Source organism: Artemia sp. Qi Xiang Cuo, chromosome 6 (assembly GCF_049724085.1).
Source record: "Artemia sp. Qi Xiang Cuo chromosome 6, ASM4972408v1, whole genome shotgun sequence".
Taxonomy (NCBI): Eukaryota; Metazoa; Arthropoda; class Branchiopoda; order Anostraca; family Artemiidae; genus Artemia; species Artemia sp. Qi Xiang Cuo.
This window is the reverse complement of record NC_142799.1, coordinates 38,238,011-38,263,473: the sequence shown is the minus strand read 5'-3', so window position 1 is coordinate 38,263,473 and position 25,463 is coordinate 38,238,011. Positions and strand designations below refer to the sequence as shown.

Sequence of the window (25,463 nt, the reverse complement as noted above, 5' to 3'; positions counted from 1 at the left end):
AATTAGAATTGAATTGTGTTCTTTGGTAAAATTCAGTAGAGAACTTGAACTTTTCTTCACTTCATTGAGAAAATTTTAAATTGAACTAGAACTTTTTTATCTTCCGTGAAAATATTCACAAGTATGGTATTACTTTTTCTATCTTCCATCGAAAAATTTAGAATTGAACTTTAAATTTCTTTATGTCTTTGTGAAATAAAGAACTGAAGTCGAAGATTTTATTTTCTCTGGTGAAATTAGAATTGAATTGTGTTCTTTGGAAAAATTCAGAAGAGAACTTGAACTCTTATTCACTAAGTTTATAATTTTATAAATTGCACCACAACTTTTGCAGGTCATTTAAACTTGTCAACCTCAGTTTAGTAATTTTTAGCTCGTCCAATGAAAATCTTAGACTTTATAATTAATTTTATTTATGTAGTTTTGTTATTTTTAAATTAATTGTAAGATTTTATTTTCTATTGATACTGTATACTTTAAGTTTGGTATTTGGTAAAATTAAGTAGTGACCTTGAACTTTTTTTCACTTCATTGAGAAAATTTAAAATTGAACTAGAACTTTTTATCTTCCGGGAAAATATTCACAAGTATGGTATTACTTTTTCGATCTTCCACTGAAAAATTTAGAATTGAACTTTAAATTTCTTTATGTCTTTGTGAAATAGAGAACTTAAGTGGAAGATTTTTATTTTCTCTGGATAAATTAGAATTGAAGTGTGTTCTTTGGTAAAGTTCAGTAGGGATCTTGAACTTTCCTTGACTTCGTTGAGAAAATTTTAAATTGAACTTTAAATTTTTTCATCTCTTTGAGAAAAGTCGGAACTGAATTTAAGAAAATTTAGAATTAAAGTGAAACTTTCTATCTTCATACAAAATAATCACAATAATAGTATAATTTTTCCTATCTTCTATGGAAAAATTAGAACTGAACTTTAAATTTTTTATGTCTTGGTGAACTTAAAACTGACGTGGAAGCTTCACCTACGAAATACTAAGAAACCTTAGCTCAGAAAAGTCTGAAATTTCCAACTACTCATCCCAAACTAGAAGTTTCAGACAACAAACACCTATGAGGGACTAAGAATCCTAGCTCTGAAAAGTCCAAAAAGCAAACTACACCTCCCAAATCATAATTTTCTCAAAGCACACACCTATGAAATGCTAAGAAATCAAACTCAGAAAAGTCAAAAATAGCAAACCACTCATTCCCAAATCATAGGTTTCAGTCAACACACACCTACGAAAGACTAAGAAATCCAGCTCAGAAAAGTCAAAAAGTAGCAACCCACACATCCCAAATCATAGGTTTCAGACACCACATACCTACGAAAGACTAAGAAATCTGGTTATGAAAAGTCAGAAATAGCAAATTACATACCTCAAATCATAAGTTTCAGACAACACACACCTATGAAATACTAAGAAACCTTAGCTCAGAAAAGCTTGAAATAGCAAACTCTTCATCCCAAACTATAGGTTTCAGACAACAAACACCTATGAGGGCCTGTTTCACCGAAATAATTCCCTAAAATAATAATTTGTTCTGAAAAGATATAATAAAGCCTTAAAAAGTATTATAATGGCGGCTCGGGAGTCTTTGGGGCGCCGGGGGTGCCTTTGGGAGCCTAGAGAACCTTTGAGGACCGGGGGCTTCCTTCGGGGTTGGTGTGGGGGGATTGGAGCCCTTTAGGGTTGTGGTAAGGGACCTCACAGCACTGTTCAAATGGAATTTGTGTATTATAACGACCACAGAGTTTCACCCTCAAATCCTCTTCTAAAATCATCATTCAAAATGTCTCTAACCTTTTCACCGAAATAATTCCCTAAAATAGTAATTTGTTCTGAAAAGATATAATAAACCCTTAAAAAGTATTATAATGGAGGCTCAGGAGTCTTTGGGGCGCCGGGTGGTCACACAAAATCAGAAAAAATGTTCAATGTTCCTTTAGTGCCTACGCAATTAGATTAAAAATGAAGATATTTATTCTATAACGACCACAGAGTTTCACCCTCAAGTCCTCTTCTAAAATCATCTCTTAAAATGTCTCTAACTGTTTCACCGAAATAACTCCCTAAACGAAAAGATATAATAAAGCCTTAAAAAGTATTATAATGGGGGACTCAGGAGCCATTGGGGCGCCGGGGGTCCTTTGGGGGTCCAGAGAACCTTTGCTGTCCGGGGGCTTCCTTCGGGGTTGGGGTGGGGCATCGGAGCCCTTTGGGGTTTCGGTAAGGGGACCTCACAACACTGTTCAAATGGAACTTGCGTATTATAACGACCATAGAGTTTCACCCTCAAGTCCTCTTCTAAAATCATCTCTTAAAATGTCTCTAACTGTCTCACCGAAATAATTCCCTAAAATAATAATTTGTTCTGAAAAGATATAATAAAGCCTTAAAAAGTATTATAATGGGGGACTCAGGAGGCATCGGGGCGCCGGGGGTCCTTTGGGGGTCCAGAGAACCTTTGCTGTCCGGGGCTTTCTTCGGGGTTGGGGTGGGGGGATCGGAGCCCTTTGGGGTTGTGGTAAGGGACCTCACAACACCGTTCAAATGGAACTTGTGTATTATAACGACCACAGAGTTTCACCGAAATAATTCCCTAAAATAATAATTTGTTCTGAAAAGATATAATAAAGCCTTAAAAAGTATTATAATGGGGGACTCAGGAGGCATTGGGGGGGCGGGGGGTCGTTTGTGGTTCAAGCGACCGTTGGCGGGCGGGGGGCTTCGGGGGGGTTGGGGGGGGGGGGATCGGAGCCCTTTGGGGTTGTGGTAAGGGACCTCACAACACCGTTCAAATGGAACTTGTGTATTATAACGACCACAGAGTTTCACCCTCAAGTCCTTTTCTAAAATCATCTCTTAAAATGTCTCTAACTGTTTCACCGAAATAATTCCTTAAAATAATAATTTGTTCTGAAAAGATATAATAAAGCCTTAAAAAGTATTATAATGGGGGACTCAGGAGGCATTGGGGTGCCGGGGGTCCTTTGGGGGTCCAGACAACGTTTGCTGTCCGGGGGCTTCCTTCGGGGTTGGGGTTGGGGGATCGGAGCCCTTTGGGGTTGTGGTAATGGACCTCACAACACCGTTCAAATGTCTCTAACTGTTTCACCGAAATAATTCCCTAAAATAATAATTTGTTCTGAAAAGATATAATAAAGCCTTAAAAAGTATTATAATGGAGGCTCAGGAGTCTTTGGGGCGCCGGATGGTCACACAAAATCAGAAAAAAATGTTCAATGTTCCTTTAGTACCTATGCAATTAGATTAAAAATGAAGATATTTATGCAGAGTTTCAAGTAGCTATGGCTAAGTTTGCTAAAAGATCAGTTATTTTCTTGCGAAAATACACAAAATCAGAAAAAATAACTGAACCCCCCATGTAACTGAACCCCTGCATAACCAAAACCCCGTACAACTGAACCCCCCCTGTAACTGAACCCCTGTATAACCGAAACCCCGTACAACTGAACCTCCGTGCTACTCGACCCCATTTAACTAATCCCCGTGTAACTGAATCCGCATGTAACTGAACCATCGTGCAACTCAACTCCCTCAAAACACTTTTCAGCCATTTCTTGTTAATTTTTTTTATTTCTAAACTATTTAAAATTGATAACACTGTGCAAATCATCACTTGTGTATTATACAGTACACCTTCATTCCATCTCCTCCAAAACACTTTTCAGTCATTTCTTGTTAAAATTATCCAATCACTAATTACCCCTTTTTTTCTCCACCTTCAAATGTTCCTTTAGTACCTACGCAATTAGATCACCCAGTTAACACTAAGATGTAAATTGAGTAAGCTTCTCGCAATAACGACGGTTTTTTTTTTAATTGAGTACATTATAGCTTGGCAAGTTTTTTTTTAGAAAACCGACCAATCAAGTTATTATATTGGACTAACCACCAACTTTCTCTAATCGACTGACACACAAAAAATCAATTTCATAATGAAAAACATGTCTGCCAAGCCATGTAGGGTTCATTGTAATAGGCAAATGACCCTGGTAAGGCATATTACGCAATCACTGGCTGGACCTTATAATAGGATACTACTCATGGTCACTTATAAACTGTCAGATGTATCCCAAGAATGGTAGCTGAGAGTTCGGTATAACCCCTCTCTTTCATCACTTTTCGCTCATCAGTTGTGTTCTGTTAACACACAGTTGCATGGTTACATGGTTACACACAGTTACAGTTACATGGGGGTTCAGTAACACGGGGGTGTAGTTAAATGTGGTTGAGTTGCACGAGAGTTGAGTTGCACCAGGGTTCAGTTACAAGGGGTTCAGTTGCACGGGGGTTCAGTTATATGGGGGTTCAGTTACATGGGGGTTCAGTTAAACGGGGGTTTAGTTAAATGGGGTTGAGTTGCACGAGGGTTCAGTTAAAGGGGGTTCAGTTGAATAAGGGTTCAGTAGCACCAGGGTTCAGTTGCACGGGGGTTCAGTTGCACGGGGATTCGGTTATAAGGGGGTTCAGTTGCACGGGGGTTCGGTTATACGGGGGTTCAGTTACAGGGGCTCAGTTGCTTGGGGTTCAGTTACACGGGGGTTCAGTTACAATGGAACCATCAATAAAACTAGTGCAAATAAATCAACTGGTGATATTTCCCTATGTTTGTAGGATTACAGAGAACTAGCGCTTTACTGAAAACACAAATCAATATAAGAGTTTTGGTACGGTAAAATAAGCATTTAAGGGCACTTTTAACAGTATAAAAGTAAAGCATTTTTAAATTGTTGCTTTGTTTATTTTTTTGTTTAATTTGGCACCACTTTTGCACAATGAGCTCAGTTCAATGATTGACTGCCATTTTGGATCTGAAAAAAGACATTTCATAATTATTTTGTAGACAAGTTCGAAGTGAAGGAATCTTATTAGTATCAAGACTACAGACTCGGTTTAAAATTTGTTTCACAACTTGAAATTCTACGTTTTATATAGAGAAATAACTGTATCCCCAGAGTCCATATTATGGTTGATATGTTCTTCATTTTGGGTAATACTAGGTGAGAGCAAGATGTTACCCGATAAATCAAACCATTATTTTTATGCTGTTTAATGACTGTAAGCTTATTATTTTTATGCCTAAATTTTAAAGATTATTTCAATTGTATACTGGAAGTTACTGACGTCACAGCTCCTGTAGGACTATGAAGAGCGTTGTAGATTAGTTTGTAGTTGTGAATAGATTGTTAGGTAATGCTTTGCTTGCCTTACGTTCTTTGGCACCTTTCCAAGGCATTTGTCAAGGCCATCCCCTGGGGCACTCTTGAGGTTGAGTGAATTTTATCAAGGCCATCCTTTACTGAGACTGAACGAACTTTTGTTGCGCAATGACATAGCTCTAATTTCCCTTTTAAAGAGCAATGAACTCTGAACAAACCCGGACAATTGTGAAACAGATTGCACAATAATCTAAGATGTTCGCTAAAGATTTTCTGATGATTTCAGAAATATTTGACTGGTGCAGTCTTGATGTCCGTAAGGCTAGTAAATTCTTACTGATATCTCTGGTTTTAAACGTTAGTTGCTCAATGATAAAGTCCTATAGACTTTTTTTTTGAACAAGTCGATGCTAAAAAATTGTTCATAGAAATATATTGATAGAAACCCTCATATATCACCTTATGAATTAACTATTAAATGAAATCAGTAGTAAGCCATAAATAAGTCCGACCGCGCCCCCTGAAATCATGAATTATTTGCATGGTGTAGGAATTGAATGTGAGGCCTGGGATTTTCTACGAAGCTTTAGCCATCTGAACCAACATGTCAATGATATTATTATTTTCTTAGAAATAAATTCCAAGCAATAGGTTTCATGGATTTGCTATGCAATTGAATTGTATGTCTTTCTATATCATGTATCATCAATAGTTTTAAAAACCTCTCCTACCTATTAGTTGTTCTTGAGCCTTTTAATTCAATTCGTGAAATATTTTTGAACCCTGGAACTTCAGGAACCCAGGGGATGGTAAAGAGTAATATCAAAACTAAAAAGTGCGTAAACACTGCCTTCGAATGATTTACGAGCTTAGCCCTTGAGGTGAGTTTTACTTATTTTTTGATACTGTACAGTTATTTTTTTTCTTTTCTCTTTTTTGAACTGAAGCTTCTTCAAACTTTTTTTCACGTCCTTGGCACCTTTCCAGGGCACTTGTCAAGATCATCCCCTAGGGCACTCTTGAAGTTGAAAATTTTTTATCGAGCTCATCCTCTATTGAGATTGAACGAACTTTATCAAGGCTATTCCCTATGTCACTCATGGAAACTCTTGCATAACTGATTTCTCTAGTTTTGATAAGATCATGGTAAACTAAAAAGTGCATAAACATTGCCATTGAGCGATTTGCGATCTTAGCTCTTGAGGTGAATCTTACTTATTTTTGATTCTACACATTATTTTTTTTTTGGGGGGGGGGAGGGGGCTTAGAATGATTTTTTTGGAATAAGTCCATGCTAATAAATTGTTCATAGAATTAAAATGACAGACACCTTTGCATATCACCTTATGAATTAGCAATTAAATGAAATCAGTAGTAACCTATAAATAAGTCTGACCGTGCCCACTGAAATCATGAATTATTTGCCCGGTGTAAGAATTGAATATGAGGCCTGAGATTTCCTACGATGCTTTAGCCACCTGAACCAACATGTCAATGATATTATTATTTTCTTAGAAATACATTCTAACAAATACGTTTCATGCGTTTCATCTGCCACTGAATTTTAGGTGTTTGTATATCGTATATCATCTTTAGTTTAAAAAACACCTTTCCCTACTGGTTGTTCTTGAACATTTTAATTCAATTCGTGAAATATTTTTGAACCTGGACTTTCAGGGGACGGTAAAGAGCAGCATCAAAGCTAAAAAATGCGTAAGCACTGCCTTTGAATGGTTTGCGAGCTTTGCCCTTGAGGCGAATCTTACTTACTTTTGATTCTTAAAATTTTTTTGAACTGAAGTTTTTTCTAGCTTTTTTTTCACGTCTTAAAATCATTCGTGAAGAAAAAAAACGTCTAAGCCAAGTGTACAGAGTCTGAAATAGGTGGATAAGGTTTTTCCTAAGGACTGAGACAGAGAGATGAACTGGATTCCTTTTAGAGTTGAGAGACAAATATACTTCTAGCAAAAAAAGAGTGCCTTGAGTCACTGAACTCTTACATAACTAATTTCTCTGGTGTTGAACGTTTTCTGCGAAATGATATAGCCCCAAGGCACTCTTGAAGTTCATTGAACTCTGAACAAACCCAGACAACACAGTTTTACCTGTCTTGATGCTATTGTGAAACACATTGCATAATGACCTAAGATGTTCGCTAAGCATTTTCCGAGGATTTTAGAAATATAAGACACTCTTAAGAACCTTTACATAACTGATTTCTCTGGCTTTGAGGGTTAGTTTCGCAATGACTTAGAATGTTAGTTGTGCAATAGAGGTTGAGAGTTTTAGGAACAATGAACTCAGAACAAACCCGGACAAGGTGGTTTTACCTATCATGATGCTATTGCAAAACAGAATGCCGCAATGATCTAAGATGTTTGATAAGCATTTTACAATGGTTTCAGAAATATTAGTAGTATGGTGTTAATATATTTCCCGACTCACGCAGGGCATTACTTTCATGACACGCATAGGACATTACGTTAAATAAAAATTTGAATGCTTTGAGTCTGCTCCAAAAATAATGCATCATGTTTTATCTTGACTCTTAACGTTCACTGATGCTTTGCTTTTCGTTGAATTGTCTTTAATTTCCTTTGCGATATTATATGCTGTTGCCATTTCTATTTTACTTGCGATTTCATCGTCTATTACAACACTATTTTTACACAGGTAATAGTTTCGACATGTAGACAGGATATGGTTTGTAATATTGGTTGATCGATAGACTTTTCTTTTTCCCCTTTTCTTCGGTTGAATGCTAATACCAGAAAGATGGCGATAGGAAGATAAAGTTCGTTCAACCTCAAGAATGCCCTGCGAAGGTTTAGCACTGCAGTTAAAAGGAAAAATAAATGGAGGCATAGCGTAACTCTCTTGCACTAAAGCGTTTTTATAAGCAGTGAGTGTGGGACTTATCCATCTTTAAAAATATTAAATAAAAATACAAGTTTTTTTTAACTAAAAGTAAGGAGCAACATTAAAACTTACAACGAACAGAAATTATTTTGTATATGAAAAGGGCCGTCCCCTCCTCAGCGCCTCGCTCTTTGCGCTGAAGTTTTTTATTGTTTTAAACAATAAAGTTTTGAGACAGAGTCAAACTTAAGCATAAAGAGTGAGGCGTTGAGGAGGGGACAGCCCCTTTCATATACGGAATAATTTCTGTTCGTTTTATGTTTTAATGTCGCTCCTTACTTTCAGTTAAAAAAGTTTTTTTTTTTAAATTTCTGAATGTTTTTAAATTATTGCAGCTTTGATTTTGGCTCACCGTACATGAATAATTAAAACGAAATTCGCATTTTAATTTTTTGGCTAAATGGCTTTCTAGAAATTTTGTTCTGACGTAACTTACGAATTAACTTACGTAACAAATTTATATATTCGTATGTCTTTATTACGTATATTAGGGAGTTCACGCCCAAGTCAATACCTCGCTCTTTACGCTAAAGTTCGAATTTTGTTCGAATCACAAACCCCTGAATCACAAAGACCTGTTATATAGAATAGATAGCTCTTATGAGACTACTAAAAAAAACTTTAGCTCAAAGAGAGAGATATTGACGAGGGGGCAGCCCCCCTCATCTACATAATCATTTCTTTTCGTTTTCATTTTAGAACCTACTTCTTACATACAGTTGAAAAAAACTTGTTTTTTTTATTTAATTTCTGATCGTTTTTTAAATAATGCTGGGAAATTCGGCACCCCCTTCATAGTAATTTTCCTTCCCTCAAGGAAATATCCTTCATGGATAGATCCTCCCCCGAAACCCGTACTCCAACCCCAACCCCCCACCAGAAAAAAATTCCTCCTGAAAACGCCAGTATGCTTCCCAATAACCAATACTATATGTAAACAATGGACGCAGTTTATAACTTGCAGCCCTTCCCCCGGGAACTGTGGGGGATTAAGTCATCCTCAAAGACATATTAATTAGATTTTCGACTATGCTTGTGGACTAAGTCGACATAGTCGACTACGACTATGACTTATAGGGGGTGTTTCCCCTTTTTTTCGAAAATAAGGCAAATTTTCTCAGGCGCGTAACTTTTGAAGGGTAAGACTAAACTTGATGAAACTTATATATTTGAAATCAGCCTAAAAATCTGATTCTTTTGATGGATCTATTGGTATCAAAATTATGTTTTTTAGAGTTTCGGTTGCTATGGAGCTTGTTCGCTCCTTAATTACAGTTCGTTACCACGAACTGTTTGAAATCCGTAAAACCTATAAGAGAAAATTCCACAAAAAAGACTGTCACTAAAAAAATAACAGAAATTAATTTAATTTTTTTTCCACAAAATAAGTTTTTCAAAGAAAGGTAAAGAACTTCATTAAACCAAAAATGAGCAGAAATAAAGTCAAATAGTCTTTCAAGCATAAAACTACCACAAATCACTATCAATAAATAAATGAAACTCAAAACAAACAGATATTGCAAAAAATAGCCGAGTCAAACTCAAAACGAGCAAAAATTAACATGAGTAGGGCTGATAACCCCCATGCCTTCTTTGGGAAAAAAATGGCTTGAGAGGGGGCTAGTTGCCCTCTAATCTTTTTTGTCAAATAATCAGGACACTAGAACTTCTGAGTTCCGGTCGAATTGTCACTCTCCCAATCTTCTAAGACCATTGGATTGAAAACATCACCCCTGGGAGAAAAAAAAATGTAAAATAAAACGATCTTCTAGGACCATTGGCTAAAAGAAAGAAACCCCCCAAAAAACTGATCTTCTAAGATCATTGGCTCAATACGATCATCCCTGAGGGAAAAAAAATCCACATTTTGAAACGTCTATTTAATGGTATGATTTACATTAGGATTGCTTGACTTCTTGGGGTGGGGGTGGGGAAGAGGGCTTCCCTTTCGAAAATCAGGCAAATTTTCACAGGCATCTTTTGTTGAGTACCACTAAAGATAATGAATTTTGTATATTTGGCATCCGCGTAAAAAGCCAATTCTTTTGATGTATCAATAGTTATCCAAATTCCGTTCTTTTTACAGTTTCGGTTACTATTTGGGACGAGTCGCTCCTTGCCTAGAGTTCATTACCACGACCTGCTTGACAAGTGTTTTTTCATACATTATGCTAGAATTCGAGTGTTAAGTAAGATATATGGCAAGATTGCATAATCACCCTGATGTTTTAAGGAAGTTGTTACTGACGTAACTGAAAGTAGAGAAGCCTCCATTTTGCTTTATAAAGGAGTGTGAATATAAATTTTCTATTTTTAGTGGCTGACAGCGAATGCGGTGAGTCGAGCATTAGAGATGGGAGAATAGTGGGAGGAGAGGAGGCCAGTCCTGGACAGTTTCCTTGGCTTGTATCAATTCGGATCAAGGGAATGCATTGGTGTGGAGGGGCCATCTTGAGCAAGAAATGGGTTATAACAGCGGCACATTGTGTTCATGAGTATGTTTTTTTTTTGTATTATAGCTATTAATTTACTTTGGCTCGATTTTACCTTATTTAAAAAAGACAAAAAAATATCTAAAAAGTTTCAATAGGTGTTACTGATATGAACCTTTTTGGTCCTTATAGGGAATGTATTGGTGTGGAGGGGCCATCTTGAGCATAAAATGGGTTATAACAGCGGCGCATTGTGTTCATGAGTATGTTTTTTTTTGTATTATAGCTTTTCATTTACTTTGGCTCGATTTTACCTTATTTAAAAAAGACAAAAAAAATATCTAAAAAGTTTCAATAGGTGTTACTGATATGAACCTTTTTGGTCCTTATAGGGAATGTATTGGTGTGGAGGGGCCATCTTGAGCGAGAAATGGGTTATAACAACGGCACATTGTGTTCATGAGTATGTTTTTTTTTGTATTATAGCTCTTCATTTACTTTGGCTCGATTTTACCTTATTTAAAAAAGACAAAAAAATATCTAAAAAGTTTCAATAGGTGTTACTGATATGAACCTTTTTGGTCCTTATAGGGAATGTATTGGTGTGGACGGGCATCTTGAGCAAGAAATGGGTTATAACAGCGGCGCATTGTGTTCATGAGTATGTTTTTTTTTGTATTATAGCTCTTCATTTACTTTGGCTCGATTTTACCTTATTTAAAAAGACAAAAAAAATATTTAAAGAGTTTCAATAGGTGTTACTGATATGAACCTTTTTGGTCCTTATAGGGAATGTATTGGTGTGGAGGGGCCATCTTGAGCAAGAAATGGGTTATAACAGCGGCACATTGTGTTCACGAGTATTTTTTTTTTTGTATTATAGCTTTTCATTTACTTTTGCTCGATTTTACCTTATTTAAAAAAGACAAAAAAAATATCTAAAAAGTTTCAATAGGTGTTACTGATATGAACCTTTTTGGTCCTTATAGGGAATGTATTGGTGTGGAGGGGCCACCTTGAGCAAGAAATGGGTTATAACAGTGGCACATTGTGTTCATGAGTATGTTGTTTTTTTGTTTTTTTTTGTATTATAGCTCTTCATTTACTTTGGCTCGATTTTACCTTATTTAAAAAATACAAAAAAAAATATCTAAAAAGTTTCAATAGGTGTTACTGATATGAACCTTTTTGGTCCTTATAGGGAATGTATTGGTGTGGAGGGGCCATCTTGAGCAAGAAATGGGTTATAACAGCGGCGCATTGTGTTCATGAGTATGGTTTTTTTTTTGTATTATAGCTCTTCATTTACTTTGGCTCAATTTTACCTTATTTATAAAAGACAAAACCATCTAAAAAGTTTCAATAGGCGTTACTGATATGGATCCTTTTTGGTCCTTACGGGGAATGCATTGGTGTGGAGGGGCCATCTTGAGCAAGAAATGGGTTATAACAGCGGTGCATTGTGTTCATGAGTATGGCTTTTTTGTATTATAGCTCTTCATTTACTTTGGCTCGATTTTACCTTATTTAAAAAAGACAAAAACCATCTAAAAAGTTTCAATAGGTGCTACTGATATGGAACCTTTTTGGTCCTTATAAAAAGAAAGTGAAAAAAACACGATATATATATATATATATATATATATATATATATATATATATATATATATATATATATATATATATATATATATATATATATATATATATATATATATATATATATATATATATATATATATATATATATATATATATATATATATATATATATATATATATATATATATATATATATATATATATATATATATATATATTCTATCTTTATATGTGAGTAATAATTTTGTATGTATTTACGTATTTTTTCTAGAATACGGCTCCTTTTTTTTCGGAAAAATCGGTATCTTAGAATATTCTTGCATAAAAAAACGATCTAGATAGGTCAGAAGTCTGAGAAAAATTCAACCCCGTAAGTTTCCAAATGTGGTCAGTTATTCATCTAACAAAATTAGTTATTTATCCAAAACTGTGTCTAAAGGAAGAAAAAAAAAACGTAAATTTGCAGTTGCAGTTACTATAAATGATGATTCTGTGGAACCAACTATCAAACGTGATAAGGTGTGAAAATCGACAACCTGGACTATCAGTTGCGACAACACCAATACGGGTAGCTGAAGAAAAAGCCTTTGCTAAAGTATCTGAAGCAATCAAAATTGAAAATGAACAGCAAAGACACGCGTGGTTAGAAGATAAACGAAAACGAGAATTAAGGCGTATGAAAAATGAAAATGAACAACAAAGACACCTACGGTTAGAAGATCAACGAAAACGAGAATTAGAGCTTACGAAAAACGAAAATGAACAGCAAAGACACGCGCGGTTAGAAGATAAACCGTGCAGTTTAATTTAGGCTACTTCTCCATACATGAAATTCTTCGATTTTTCCACATGAGTATGACAAGTGTGACAACGTCATTGCAATACTGAAGTATATAAAAATGACGTCACTCACATAAATAGTTTTTCTTTCAAAATTAAGGCTCTTAACGAATTTTCTCAAACTTCTGACCTATCCAAATCGTTTTTCTTAGGCCAAAATATGCCATGATGCCAATTTTCCCGAAAAAAATATGGAGCTGTTTTCGAGAAAAATAAATAAATAAATATACAATTATTGCTCGTTTATAAAGAATTACATACTATATATATCTAATATAAGGATATATAAGGAAAGTCTTATTTTCCACGGGGGGGGGGGGGGTATTTTCCGGGGGTATTTTCCAGGGGAGGGGGTATTTTCCACGAGGGGGTATTCTCAACGAGGGGGATATTTTCCAGGGGAAGGGGTATTTTCTGGCGGGGGTAATCGCCCGGGGGAGGGGTAAACGCCTAAAACCAGTATATATATATATATATATATATATATATATATATATATATATATATATATATATATATATATATATATATATATATATATATATATATATATATATATATATATATATATATTTATATATATATATATATATATATATATATATATATATATATATATAATATATAATTAATTGTATTTTATTGGTGGTGGTTTTATTTGTTTTTAGTTTAGTCTTTTTTTTTATATCTTTGTTTCTCTTGTGCTAAAGACGCCTATTTTGGATACAGGCGAAATATCCACGCTGTTTTAGTTTTTCATCTTTTCTCTACTGGTCGCAGTCTCGTTTGTCGGTTTTTCATTGATTTTCTTCTCTCTTTGATAGTTTTTTTTTGTCATGGCTGGTCAGTTTGGCCTTAGATCTTTCATATATATATATATATATATATATATATATATATATATATATATATATATATATATATATATATATATATATATATATATATATATATATATATTCTAAAAAGTTTCTTATTCTAATTACACAACCCTCGTGTTTCCTAAGTTCTAGCCCTTGTGTTTCCTACAGAATCATGACAAACATTCAAACTTCGGCGAAAAGATTGAGATGGGAACCCCCTTCATATACGGAACAATTTTTGTTCGTTTTAACTTTTTATGTTTCTCTTTACTTTCAGTTGAAAAAACAATTTTTTTTAATTTAATTTCTGATCACTTTTCAAATAATGCCGGGTAATCCAGAAAGCTAGCTCTCCTCCATGGAAAATTCCCTCCCCCACAGGACATTCATCAGAGTAAAGTTCCTCCCGCGTCAAATACTTCCCCCCACCCTCAGGAAATTTCCCCTGGACAATTCCCTCCTCGCGGTAAAACCCCCCAGAAAAATTTCTTGCGGACAATTCAGCCCGAAAAACTCTTTTTAGCGTACTTTCATTGAAATTAGACTAATTCCTGATCTTTTCTAAATCGTTTCGGAAATCCCCTAATCTTGAAATTTTTTTTCCCGGAAATCCTCATACCCCCAGTGAAAAGTTGTTTCCGCGGATAATTCCCAAAGGGAGAATTTCTTCCGCGGATAATTGTCCCCCCTCCATGGAAATATCCTCTAGACAATTCAAGCCCGTTGATAGTTGACGCTTGAACATTTCCACATGTTAGTTTTAATCAGCGAAGGCGTAAACAACAGGCAAATTTGGTAACTTACATACCTTTCCCCAGAGGTTGTACAGGATCATGTTATCCCCAAAGCTATAGTTATTGGACCTTTCAACTATGCTGAAGAAAATGGATATCTCAAAATTTTGGTCGATACGATCACCCCTGGGGAAAACAAACAGACAAAACTCACATCCGTGATTTTTTTCTGACAAAAAATACTAAACTCCTCATTTTTGTCTATAGGAGCTTGAAACCTCTACAGTAGTCTTGTCTAATATGCTGCATCTGATGGTGTTATATTTATTAAGAGCACTTGATGTTTTGGGGGCGTTTCCCCTTTTTCAAAAATTGGGCAAATTTTCTCAGACTCTCAACTTTTAATGGGCAGCATTAAACTGAATGAACTTCACAAATTTTGAATCAGCATAAAAATTCAATTATTTGATGTATCTGTTGTTATCAAAACTGTTTTTTAGAGTTTCGGCTTCTATTGAGTCGCGTCGCTCCTTGCTTACAGTTCGCTACCCCAACCTGTTTGAAAAGACACTCGAACTATTTATCAAGTTCAGTGCTAAGCTAACACCGAATGTAAGCCCTGTGGCTTAGATTACAAATATGTATAGATGTAGCCAGGTGAGAGAGCGGCGGGAGAGAGCTGGACCTGTTAAGATCGACTTTATGTTACCCATATACGAAACAACGCGTCGTCAAGCAAGGAAGAATAATAGCGAACGTGTTCAATGAATATTGGACTTTCTAGATTTACTTGAACGTTTAACCCATAATTTTCATTTGATCTTTAATAATTTTCTTTTAACTCATTGGATTAAAATTCGGAGTAATACAATTTAAAAAAAATGTTGTTGAGACCCTTGATTACTGATCTTCAACTGCGAGTTAAGCAGGACTGTGTCTAATCCCTGTTTAAATGTATTATTTTGATAAGGTTTACTCTATGAAAGACATCCATGGTTACAGAGAAATGTTAGTGTCTAATAATAAGGCATAATTTTTGATAGAGCTAGCTTACGCAGCTGATTTGAATGTCGTCGATAAAAATGCTAGCGCAGTGAGAGAATTTTTAAACGTTTAAGGATTTAGAAGACGAGAATAGGTTTAAAAATTAAGATTATGAATACTACTACTAGTGTTGCTAGTATTGCTTTTAACAACCTACTGCAACATCAAGCCATCTGAGGCCAATAGATCTGTGGATGCTCCTCCTCCATCTCAGTCTATTCAATGCTTTACTCTTTAATCCCTACCATGAAGTTCAAATTTCTTTAAAATCCTATCTTGTGACCTCAGATGAACCCAGATGGATGACTAAAAAGTACAATCCTTAGCAATCTGCCATCTTTCATTTGTAAAACATGATCAAGATATTCCAACTTTTCTTTCTTTATCAGACAGCTTGTTGTAAAGAACTGTAAGTAAGGAGCGATACGGCTCAATGGTAACCGAAACTCTAAAAACAGAATTTTGATGTCAATAGATATATAAAAAGAATTAGCATATTATGTTGGTTCCAAAAATATAAGGTTTATCAACTTCAGTGTTATACATCAAAGGATACAAACCTGAGAAAAATTTGCCAGATTTTAGAAAAATTGGAGAAACACCCCCTAAGAGTCAAAGAATCTTAATTAAACAACACCCTCAGATTCAGAGTATCAGATAACCCCGCTGTTGAGGTTTCAAGCTCCTATCTCCAAAATATGGAATTTTGCATTTTTTGCAAGAAGATTGATCACGGATGCGTTTTTTCAGGGATGAACGTAACGAACCAATCGTCCTAGAACATTGGGACAGGCCTCATTCGAACGAAAATTTAACTCCGCCTGTACAAAAGTGCGGTCAGTCCCAAGCCTGGAAAAAGAAGGAGGATTAGGCAGAGGATTCGCATCCCTCTCCGGTCAAAACCAATCAGCGATTGAAATATCGATGAAAAATAAAACCCCTCAGATGACGACAACAAGGAATCGCCCTCGAACTGATTTTATGGACACGGAACGGTTTCTTAGATTTGGTTTTTGGATTGTACAGACAATGTGGCAGCTCATCAAACCGAGCAGGTCCTGCAAGAAGTAACTGCCTATAATATTGACGTTGTAGCACTGTCAGAAGTGAGATGGACCGGTTTTGGCAAAGAAGCGCTCGATAATGGCACAACAATAATCTACAATGGACCCGAAAAGAAACGAGATGCAGGAGTAGCAATGTTAATGTTCGGAAAGACAGCGAAATCCCTAGTCAGCTGGACTCCTGTCAATGTTAGAGTAATGTTTGCAAGGTTCCAGGGACACTACATCAAAGTGATTGTAGTCGCTTGTTATGCACCGACGAATAATACTGAAGAGGTGTTTAAAGAGCGTTTCTATAGCACTCTTAACTCAGTCTCCAAGGATATACCGCGTCATAACATGGTTATATTCGCCAAAGACTTCAACGCCAAAGTAGGCAACGATAGATCCTACTGCCGAGAAGTACTTGGCCCAAATGCTTCATGCGACCGAAATGAAAATGGAGCCCTACTTATAGACTTAACTTCCACAAATGATCTCCTGACAGGTGGAACACAGTTTAGTCACAAAAATATCCACATGTACTCTTTGACCTCCCCTGACGGCACAACAAGAAATCAGATCTATGAGTTTCTTATAAACAGGAAATGGCTATCAAGTGAGGCTCTTAGACATCTTTGTGAAGGAGAGGGAGACGTGGACAGTATATGGAGTAGCATAAGTAACACTTTCAACGATGTTGCAAAAGAAGTAATTGGACATAAAAAGAGACACAAAGACCGGTGGATCTCTGATAAAACTTGGAACTTGATCCATGAAAGAAAAACTCTGAAACAAAACTTAGTTTCATCAGGGGTCCAGAACGATGCAGTGATGACGCTGCAGGCGTATAGGGATAAGGACATGCTCATAAGGAAAAGTGCGAGACAAAAGGACTTTCCTGGAGAACAAGCCATCAGAAACAGAGACGGCAGCGAAAAAAGGAGATTCCAAGACGGTCTACAGGATCACTAACGAGATGATCAGCAAACGGCAAAAAACTGATGGTCTTGTCAAGGACAGAAAAGGAAGAATAGTCACAGAAGAGAAAGAGATAGAAGAAGTCTGGGCCAACCATTTCGAAAATGTCTTAAACCGTCCAGAATCGATCAGTCCCCCCAGTATACCGGAGACTTCCTTTGCTTATCCTTAAAATCGACACCGATTTTCTTACAGAAACTGAGATAATTTCAGCGTCAAAGAAGCTGAAGAACGGAAGAGCTCCAGGGAACGATATAATTTTTTCTGAAATGCTAAAAATGTCTGTTAGATCCTGTTTGAAAACCTGGATTTTATTGTATAGCTCGATATGGGTCACCAAGGTTGTCCCAAAAGAGTGGATGCGCAGTAACCTTGTGAAACTATTCAAAAAAGGTGATGTCCTGCTGTGCCACAACTGGCGAGGAATCAGTTTGTTCTCTATTGCGGGAAAGCTTCTTGCCCTCATAATTCTGCACCGTATCCAGCCAATGATCAACAAGCATTTAAGGGACGAACAACACGGTTTCTGCCCAAACCACTCCTGTGCAGATCTCATTTTTGCATTGCGAATGATGTTAGAAGAGACAAACGAGTAAAGACAGAAGCTATACCTAATTTTCATTGACTTAGAGAAAGTATTCGATTCTGTCCATCGAGATACACTCTGGAAAATCCTCAAGTACTACTTTGTCCCTGACAAACTCGTAAGGCTAATTATGGCTCTGTACAACAGCACGGAGTGGTGTCTTCAGATGAGTGAAGGCCAATCGATATATTACAGGATCATCTCTGGAGTAAAGCAAAGACCTGGCCCCTGTGTCCTGTCCCCTCTTCTATTCATACTGGTGATAGATGGCATCCTCCGCAGATGCACAAACTACGGAATCCCAATCAGAAATGAAAAGAGGATTGTGTTTTCATCATTTGTGATGGAGCCATGAGGCCTGTAATAAAAAAAAAAAAAAATATTGTAGATGTAGACTTTGCAGACGACATTAGTCTCCTCGAATCAGTCAAGCAAAAACTCCAACAGTTTTTGGATTTGTAAGAGAAAATGAACTTCAGTTTAGCCTCAAGATGAATACTTTGTCCAGGGGACACGGGCTCAATCCCTGGCTAGGCCAGTTATTTGGGTTTGGGACGCGGGTCAGTGGTGTGATTCTGTAAGCTCAGTCAGAGTCAAACCAGCTCTAATTGGGTACCTGGAGAAATCTGGGGAAGGTAAGCAGGAAGGGTGTGAAAAAGCACAGGATGGCTGGCCCCCAGCCCCCTATTGCACTTCCTGGCTGAAGGGCCACGAAACAGAGATCAGCACCACCGGTTTCGACCTTAAGGGTCTTGTGCCGTCATACTTAATTTTACTTACTTACTACTTACAAGATGAATGCACCAAAAACTAAAAATATGACTGCCACGGGATCCCCCCTCAACATAAAGTACGGCAACGAGGATGTAGAACAGGTTGTTTAGTTTAAATATCTGGCAAGCACAGTAGAGAACACAGAGGCAATAGACAGAGAGATCCATTCTCGTATCAGACAGGCTAGTGGCTTGTTTACCAGGCCAAAACGGATTTGGCACTCACAGAGGTTCTCAAACCGGCTAAAACTTCGAGTCTCCAACAGTAATGTACTACCAGTTATGCTGTATGGAAGCGAATGCTTGAAGTTAAATCAACAGCAAGAGAAGAGACTCCAAGCCTTTGATAACAATTGTCTGCGACGAATCCTCGCATAAACTGGACACAACTTGTCTCAAACCAGACAGTACATCCAATTACTGGGAGACCTCTAGTCATCGACATGATCAGGACCCGAAGATGGAATTACTTAGGACATGTCATACGAATGAAAGACGACCGAACACCAAAGTCAATCCTCCAATGGCAACCAACGGGAACGCGGCGAAGGGATAAACTAAAGAACACACAACGCCGAACATACCAGAGGGACATTCTCAACGTGAATACGTCCATACAATCCCATGGGGTAGACGTTACGGCAGGAGTACATTTGAGGGATGACTGGTGTCTCTTCGTCCTCCGGAGGCACAGGAGGATCTAAGGTATAAGGAAGACAGTTAGGTCATACTGGATGAAGAATGATGATTGCCAAACATCGTGTTTTTAAGCAATCCTGGGGCGAGGGGCAAACGAAAATCATGAATTACTTGAATAGAGTGATAAAAGGTTGAACCTCATAGATGGATGGAAGATTTGAACAGATTACAATAAAGAAGAAGCTTATGTAGTTTTGTTTGCGTCAGGCTAATTTGGGCAACCATCATTTTTCCATAGTAGTAATAGTCATATTCCTAAATCCCCCTGTGAGATCCTTTAGGAATAAGCAGGTGGTAGAAATTCCCCTTTCAAATGTGAGAATGTCCCTATGAATAGATAAAACCAACTACTATTAACTATAATAGCATTAATGTTCATTGTCAAGTCCATCCTTTTTATTTATTTTTCTTTTAAAGGAAAAGTCCCAGTTCACTAACAGTAATGGCAGCTGTGCATAACATACATTCATCCCTCCCGGATGCGCAACAGCTGAGTGTTTCATCCATTGTGCGGCATGAAGGCTTTATCTACCCAAAGCCAAAAGATGACATTGCTCTTCTTCAAATTTCTTCAGACATAAACTGGTCCAAAAACGTAAAACCAGCATGTATTGCCCGTGGCAGCACTAGTCCTCCTACTGGATCTGTTGCAATGATTGCTGGCTGGGGTTGGACTCACGAAAGTAAAGCTGGTAAGTCAAATCTGTGTCACACAAAGTTAATTAAAGCAACACCAGTTAAAATAGTCAAAGCTTGTTGTGATGAGAAAATGACAATGTGTTTATAAAATATGAAGACAAGAAAGCCAAATGTATACAGGCTAACTATGGACCAGATAATTCTGAAGTGTTGCTATGAACAGAATCAAATATTTTAAACATTAAAAGCATTTAACTTTCAAAGACTATAAATTTTTCATGAATGTATAGAAGAACGTCAAGTATCAGTTAACTCTTACAACTAAATGACTCACTGCAGCACCAAGCCACCTGAGGCCAGCATAACTACGCATGCTCCTCCTCCATCCCAATCTGCTCAAAGCCTCCCTCTTTATACCCTCTCAGGAAGTTCCCATTTCTCTTAAATTCTTCCATACAACATCCTCCCATTTCAACCGGGGACGACCTTATTTTTGTTTGGCCCTAGATAGATGGCCATCATGGACAATTCTTTGCAATGTTTCATCCTTGAACGTGCCCTAGTCATCTCGATCTTTTTGTTATTATAGCTGAAAAGCGGGGTTAAACCACACTTGTCATACAACCTATTGTTATCTTCCTGTTCATCCAAACTTTTTTCAAGTATGAAAAAAACCCTGGGGCTTGGTAATTATAATTTTAACATCTTCACTGCATTCACCGTCTTTACAAATAATGCTACCTATGTAAGTGAAGCTTTTCAATTGATCGATCTTCCCATTACCCAGCATCACCTTTTTACCTCCACGTATTCCTAACCTTAGCGACTTAGTCTTCTTAAAATTAATTTTCAAACTTATTTTTTATCCTAAACTTGCAAAAACTCTACAAGTTCACTCCTTTTCTTAACACTTTCATCTAGGATGCTAAGATGCGCATAATCCAAGGCCTGGAGAGTTTTCTTTCCCCATTTGTTTCCGTGTTCTCCCATTACCTTTGCTGTGCTCCTTAGGACAAACTCCATCAAAAGGAACAATGACCTGCTAATATAACTTACAGCCCTTTCCCCGAGGGCGGGGGGTGGAATCAAGCCCGGAACCATTTTTTACAGCACTTTCAATTTCCAATGAAATGAGCCCTCTATGAAGTTTATACGAGCATCCCTTCCATAACAACCATATTATAAAAGTAAAAACATTTATATTTTTTCAGTAAAGTGCAAATTTTATTCTGGCCTTAGGAAGGCACAGGGGTTTTGCGCCCTACTTATGTTAATTTCTGCTCGTTTTGAGTTTGATTCGGTTACTTATTGTAATTTCTGTTTGTCTTGAATTTCACTTATTTATCGATACTGATTTGTGGTTGTTTCCCGCTTGGTATATTATTTGATTTTATTTTTGCTCATTTTTTGCTTAATGGAGTTCTTTACTTTTCTTTGAAAAACTTATTTTCTGGAAAAAGGTTTTTTTAATTAATTGAAGTAAACAAACTGTCAAAGTAACAATAAGCAAGTTCTGTAACTCAGAGCAATTTCCCCGGTGTTAGGGGCGGGGGTAGGTTCAACCCCGGAAGTACAGTTATTTTGCCTTTGAAATTTTTTGAACAAAATGGCAATCTCAAAATTTTGACCGGGTGCCCTTTGAAAAAGTGGGATGAGGGCAACTTGTCAATTGATCACTTTTGATTCTCAAATAAGAACTAGATATATCAATTTCCGATCAAACGAGCTGCCTCCAAAGTTAATACAACCAACCCTTCCGCAACAACCTAATATTGTAATGATAGGCAACTTACATAAGTCACAATCCTTGCCCCGGGGGCTATGGAGGATTTGTCAACCCCTAAGTTATAGTAATTTGAATTTTGGACTATTTTGAACAAAAAGTGTCTTTTTTGAAATTTTGATAAGATGTATTTGCGGGGAAAAGACACAAGGGGGGGGGGGCTGTTACTTTTTGATCACTTTCGATTCTGAAAAATGGGCATAATAAATTTTAACTTCTAGTTGAATTGACTTCTTCCAAAGTATATACGAACACGCTTTCCATAGAAGCGTTATATGTTAACGGTGACCTGCTACTATAACTTACAGCTCTTTCCCCCAGGGCGGGGGGTGGATTCAAGCCCGGAACCGTTTTTTACAGCACTTTCAATTTCCAATCAAATGAGCCCTCTATGAAGTTTATACGAGCATCCCTTCCATAACAACCATATACCCCTAGGGCATACCTTTCAACGCCTGCCCAGGGCCCTGTGGGGCTTTGGCGACACCGGGGTTTTGTTAAATCTAAACTTTGAACTATTTCTAACAAATTGTCCATCTCAAGATTTTTATCTGATCTATTTGGGGGAAGAGGGGTGGAGGGATAAGGCTAGCTCCCCTCCGATCACTTTTTACTTATAAAAGGTTAATTAGAACTTTCTATTTCCAATCGAATGAGCCCTCTTTGAAGTTTATACAAGCATCCCTTCCACAAGAACCTAATATTACCCCAGGGCATAACTTACAACGCGTGCCCCCGTGCCCGGGAGGGTTTTGTCGATATCAGAGTTTTTTTATCTGATTTTTGACGAAGTGACAATCTCAAAAATTTCTTTTGATGCAAGAGCTATTTCAAATTTTCTATCAGATATAATTGTGGAAAAAGGGCTTGGGGGGGGGGCTAGTGGCCCTCCGATCACTTTTGACTCTTTAAAAGGGCATTAGAAGTTTTGATTTACAATTGAACTAGCTCCCGCTGAAGTTTATACAACGACCCCTTCTATATGAACTGCCTCTGGGAAAAAAATAAATGGAGTGTGGGGGAAGGCTAGTTACCCTCCGATCACTTTTTACTCTTAAAAAGTGAATTACAATTTTCAAATTCCAATCAAATGAGCTCTCTATAAAATTTATACGAGCATCCTTTCAATAACAACCACATATACCCCCAGGGCATAACTTACGATGCCTACTCTCGGGCGCTGGGGGGCTGTGTCGACACTAGAGTTTTTGTTATCTGAACTTTGAACTATTTTTAACAAAATATATATCTCAAAATTTTAATCTGATGCATTTGGGGGAAAAGGGCGAGAGGGAGGCTAGCTACCCACCGATCACTTTTGATTTACAAAAAGTGAACTAGAAATTTCAATTTCCAATCAAATGAGCCCTCTTTGAAGTTTATAGAAGCATCCCTTCCATAAGAATCTTATATGCCCCTAGGACATAACTTACAACGCCTGTTCCCGGGCCAGTAGCAGTGGCGTAAACCCAAAAATTGATTACTGTAGGCAAATTACAAGTTAAAATCGGTATAGGTCTCACCTGATGAGTCTCCTCTTACACCCTAGGGGTGGGGGCTGCTAAGTGTGCCTGCCTTTACCCACTGGTAGGCAGGCAGAACCAGTACTCCAGGACGTTTAAAGTGTTGCTGGTTATGCCAGAAAGCCTCAAATTTATCCCACTAATTTTAGCCACGTCTTTTCAAATTTCAAATTTTCTGCCAAAAAAAAGACAACTCAAAAAACTCAAAAAACAGTAAAGAACTCCATTAAACCAAAAATGAACAATAATAGAATCAAATAATCTACCAAGCATACAACTGCCACAAATCAGTATTAATAAATAAATGAAACCCAAAACAAACATAAATTAAAATAAGTCAAACTCAAAACGAGCTGAAATTAATTTGAGAAGGATTCTAAACCCTATGCTTTCTAAAAGCTAGAATGTAACTTGCACTTTACTGAAAAATATTCAAATGAATTTACTGAAAAAAATGTGTATTGTCAGTTTAATGTACATAATGCTGATATTTATTCCTTAAAATCTTAATTAATTTTTGACTTCTTAAAGTTATAACATTTAAAAGAACTTTCTTTCAGTAAAGTACAAATTATATTCTGGCTTTTAGAAAGCATAGGATTTAGAACCCTACTAAGATTAATTTCTGCTCGTTTTAAGTTTGACTTATTTTAATTTATGTTTGTTTTGGGTTTATTTATTTATTAATACTGATCTGTGGTAGTTGTGTGCTTGGTATATTATTTGATTTTTTCAACCCCAAAAGCCTTGTTATATTATATTTAGACTATTTTTAATAGAATGGCTATCTCAAAATTTCCATTAGACGTATTTCGGGACAATATGACGTGTGTCTAGGGAGGGGGGAGAGGGTAGCTGCCCTCTGTGATCACTTTGACTCTTAAAAAGGGCAATAGAGCGTCTGATTACCAATCCAATGAGCCCCCTTTGAAGTTTATATGGCCACACTTTCTATAAAAACCCTATATGTCCCCAAGGCAAAACTTACAACCCTTGCCCTGAGGGCTGGGGGATTGGTTATCCCGAAAGACATAATCTCCAGACCTTTCTGATAGGCTTAAAAAATGACAATATCAGAAATTTTGATTGGAAGTGCTTGAGGAAATGATAGGCGAGGAGGGAGACATTTGCCCTCTGACCACTTTCGACTAATAAAAAAGGAACTAGTCCTCAGTAGAAGTGACCCTAGTACTCGTGACCCTCACCCCTGCTGCCATCTATAACTTTTTTTGCACCCCAAATATGGGCATAGAGTCATTAGGGAGAACACGTGGTTAATGGGGTCAATGACCTAAATTTCCAAGGTTGTCAACAACAACAACATCGACCTTGACATTCGCTGAGAGCGTGCACTTACAACAACAACAACATCGACCTTGGAACACCTGTGCTGTCGACCTCAATTCACCTATCGTGAATCAATAATTCCCCTTAGAAACAACAAATTAATTTCCCCTTTCTTACAGGTCAATCAACCAATGACATCATCTGTCAGACTTTAAAAATTTTTGCATAGAAACGATTCTCCAGGACTATATCCAAGTCATTAATGTCATTGCCTCGGAAACAACTCTTTTGGTCGAACTCCAAAGGATATTAATAGCCAAAGGCCACGGAAACAATTCTCCAAGAAACATCTTAGTGATGAATTGTTTTAGCGCGGGAATCAGGTTTCTTATTAATTTGAAATACATTAGCGCAGAGATGCCAAAAACAAAAGGAACACGCTGAATTACGTTTAGGGATTATTTGGGCGAAACTGTTTTAGACAGGTTATGGAACTATTTCGGCGAAACAGTTAGAGACATTTTAAAAG

The 25,463-nt window shown here is 37.0% G+C and overlaps 1 protein-coding gene across 1 annotated transcript in view; it reads left to right on the top strand.

Moving 5' to 3' along the window:
• Positions 1-25,463, top strand: part of LOC148951200 (prostasin-like) — a 61,528-nt gene that overhangs the window by 33,195 nt on the left and 2,870 nt on the right. Inside the window, exons 2-3 of the mRNA XM_089091026.1 lie at positions 10,423-10,600; positions 20,120-20,394. Coding sequence (XP_088947152.1) covers positions 10,423-10,600; positions 20,120-20,394 — 453 coding nt within the window. The remainder of the gene's footprint in view (positions 1-10,422; positions 10,601-20,119; positions 20,395-25,463) is intronic.